At 40.8% G+C, this 2,584-nt stretch overlaps 1 protein-coding gene across 1 annotated transcript in view; it reads right to left on the bottom strand.

The window, feature by feature from the left end:
• The window catches only part of CSNK2A2 (casein kinase 2 alpha 2), a gene marked incomplete at its 5' end in the record, with an annotated part of 29,623 nt that overhangs the window by 9,511 nt on the left and 17,528 nt on the right, over positions 1–2,584 (bottom strand). Inside the window, one exon of the mRNA XM_023523134.1 lies at positions 1,117–1,176. Coding sequence (XP_023378902.1) covers positions 1,117–1,176 — 60 coding nt within the window. The remainder of the gene's footprint in view (positions 1–1,116; positions 1,177–2,584) is intronic.

Here is a 2,584-nt window from a genome sequence, read left to right as displayed (position 1 = left end):
CAAACAAACAAACAAATTTTATGTCATGCTGTGTCATTTATACATGCATTTTGGGGATGAGTCCATAGCTTTCATTAGCTTTTTAGTGACCCACGACCCTAAAAAAACTTAGGAACCACTGATCTATTCCATTCTACAAACCTTTTTAGAATTCTTTACCTAAGGATTAATCTAGACAAGGTAAAAAGATTGATTCCTCCATCAATCAGTAATGCTGGAAAATTTTAGTCTTGTGATTAGTAAGTCTCCTAGAAGGTCTACCCATCACCTCTTCCTGTGTGTCAAATTAACTAGCCAGGGATCGAGGTGTAGGCTAAAGGCTACGAGAAGAGGATTAGAAATGACAATAAAAAGATGGCCATGAATGCCTATCATCCCTGTACGCATGTCCCTCCAATGTGACTTCGATGCTCTGCCCATTAAGAGATGGGGTCTACTTCTCCACCCTCTGAATCTAGCCTTAACCATGTGACTTGCTCTGGCCAACAAGACATTAGCAAACATGCCACGAGCAGAGCCTCAAAGTGTTTACCCACCCAGGTTTACCCTCTCGCTGCTAGGAACCTCGAGACCACATGGGAAGACGCCCAGACTAACCCCCTGAAGGGTGAGACCTCAGCTATTCCAGCTGCACCCCAGACATGTGAACAAGGCCATCTTGGGCCACCCTGACCAACTTGCCCCATCAAGATAACTCAGACCAAAAGACTCACTCAGATAACTCACGGAATTATAGAAATAATCAATCATTTTTTAAGTTATTAAGTTTGGATGATTTGTTATGCAGTGAAAACTCACAGTAAGTTTCAATTAAGCAGCAAAAAAAAAAACCCCTGCAAGGGCCAACAAGCGCTATGAAGAGGGCAGTTCTAATCTTTGGCATGATGTCCCTGGTATCCCGTGACTTGGCCATCTTTCTCGGTTCCACCATAAAGATCCCACAATGGAGGCCTCAATATAAGTAAAACAAAAGAAAACAACAAAACCCAAAAAACAAACCTCACGGAATTCTCTGGGTATCAAGAAATATTCTGTTGGAATTCTCTATGTCCTTTCAAAAACTTCTCTTTTAATGAATAAGCCTGAAAAAATTCACTGTTTATGAATGCCACTTACTTTAAGTAGTTCATACATATAAAACCGGATATCAAAGTCTGTCAGGATCTGGTAAAGTTGCTGAAACAGATTTCAGAAAACAAAGTTAATTTAGTCTCACTGCATCCTGTCACCCCAAAGGATGGTCATTATTCTCTGTAAACTTAGCGCTTAAGTCACTAAAGAATCCCAGAACTGTTACTACCCGATCCGCAATAAATGGGGACAAAGACTAAAGATGAGAGTCTAATACTTTAGTCTTTACAAAGGAAAAAGAAGGAATTCCAGGGGAGAAAAACAGGTAAGCCAACTTGGATCTTTCCCATGTGGTAAAACAGTCGCAAGATAGTCTGCTCATGATAGAAACATGAAGAAAATGAAGTACTATAGCATTCGGAGATGGCAAGAGACTTTTAAAAAATCTATTCCTACACTCCTTCAAAATCAGTTCCAGGCTGGGAAAAAAGTACTATTTCACAGGTAATATGGATGGGAACTAAAGAAGTAAAATGTTTTAGGCAGAAGAAAAATGGGGTGGTGGCGTACGATGTTAAAAAAAAGAAAAAAGAGACAGGTACTGAAAATGATTCCAAGCCAAACTGACATACAAATGAAAGTTTTCATTACTGATAATCCAAAGACCCACCCACTGGGAGATTTTTTAAAATTTCAATTTCTAAAAGGCAAAGTAGCATTCACGTATCCAGGTTCATTAAAACCACAAACCCTCAGCAGACACTATTACTATTATTTTTGATAATTCCAAGTGAATCTCTTTCCCTATCAGCCCAAGCAGCACTCTCTATAAAACTAATGGGCACGCCTTCATTAAAGACATTTTGTTTCTCCCTTTACTGGAAGACTCAAGCAATGTGGGGAGTATCTCCAAGGAGCAGAGGACACCGTGTACCATGTGTCTGTGTAAAACAGGGGAGGGGTGTAAAACCACACATGTGCATTTGTATCTGCAAGAATAAGATTACTAAAAAGTAATTTCATATAGACTGGGGGGGGGTGCGGCGGTGGACAATTGAGCACAGAGGAATAAAGGAGACTTTTCACTGGGTAACATTTTATATTTTAGATCATGTAAATATATTACCCATTCAAAAACTTTTTAAGGAAAACAACAAATTTGCCAAAAAACAAATTTAACATTTTCTAAGAATACCAGGACTTAGCTTCTTTCTCAAATGTCCACTTTTAAATACGTGTAATTCTCCCTCCACTTAGTAAGACTATCTGATTTCATCAAGCTCAGCAGTGGCCAGCTCAGGGCACCACAGGGAATGAAAACACACATTCCAGGAGATGCTGCTGGCAGTGCCCTGGAGCTGCTCCTCGGCTGGAGGTGACCTGGGTTGGGACTGAACCACATTCAGGACAATGGTACACAGCACTTCCGCTCAGGAGAGATTCACCTGGGTAACAGCCGAACGCCCAGGATTTTGTTCTCCCCCGGCACACCCCGACCTGTACATGCAGACCC

Source organism: Pteropus vampyrus, unplaced genomic scaffold (assembly GCF_000151845.1).
Source record: "Pteropus vampyrus isolate Shadow unplaced genomic scaffold, Pvam_2.0 Scaffold379, whole genome shotgun sequence".
In the NCBI taxonomy this organism is placed as follows: domain Eukaryota; kingdom Metazoa; phylum Chordata; class Mammalia; order Chiroptera; family Pteropodidae; genus Pteropus; species Pteropus vampyrus.
The sequence above is the reverse complement of the archived record's forward strand: the minus strand, read 5'-3'. Positions and strand labels throughout refer to the sequence as shown.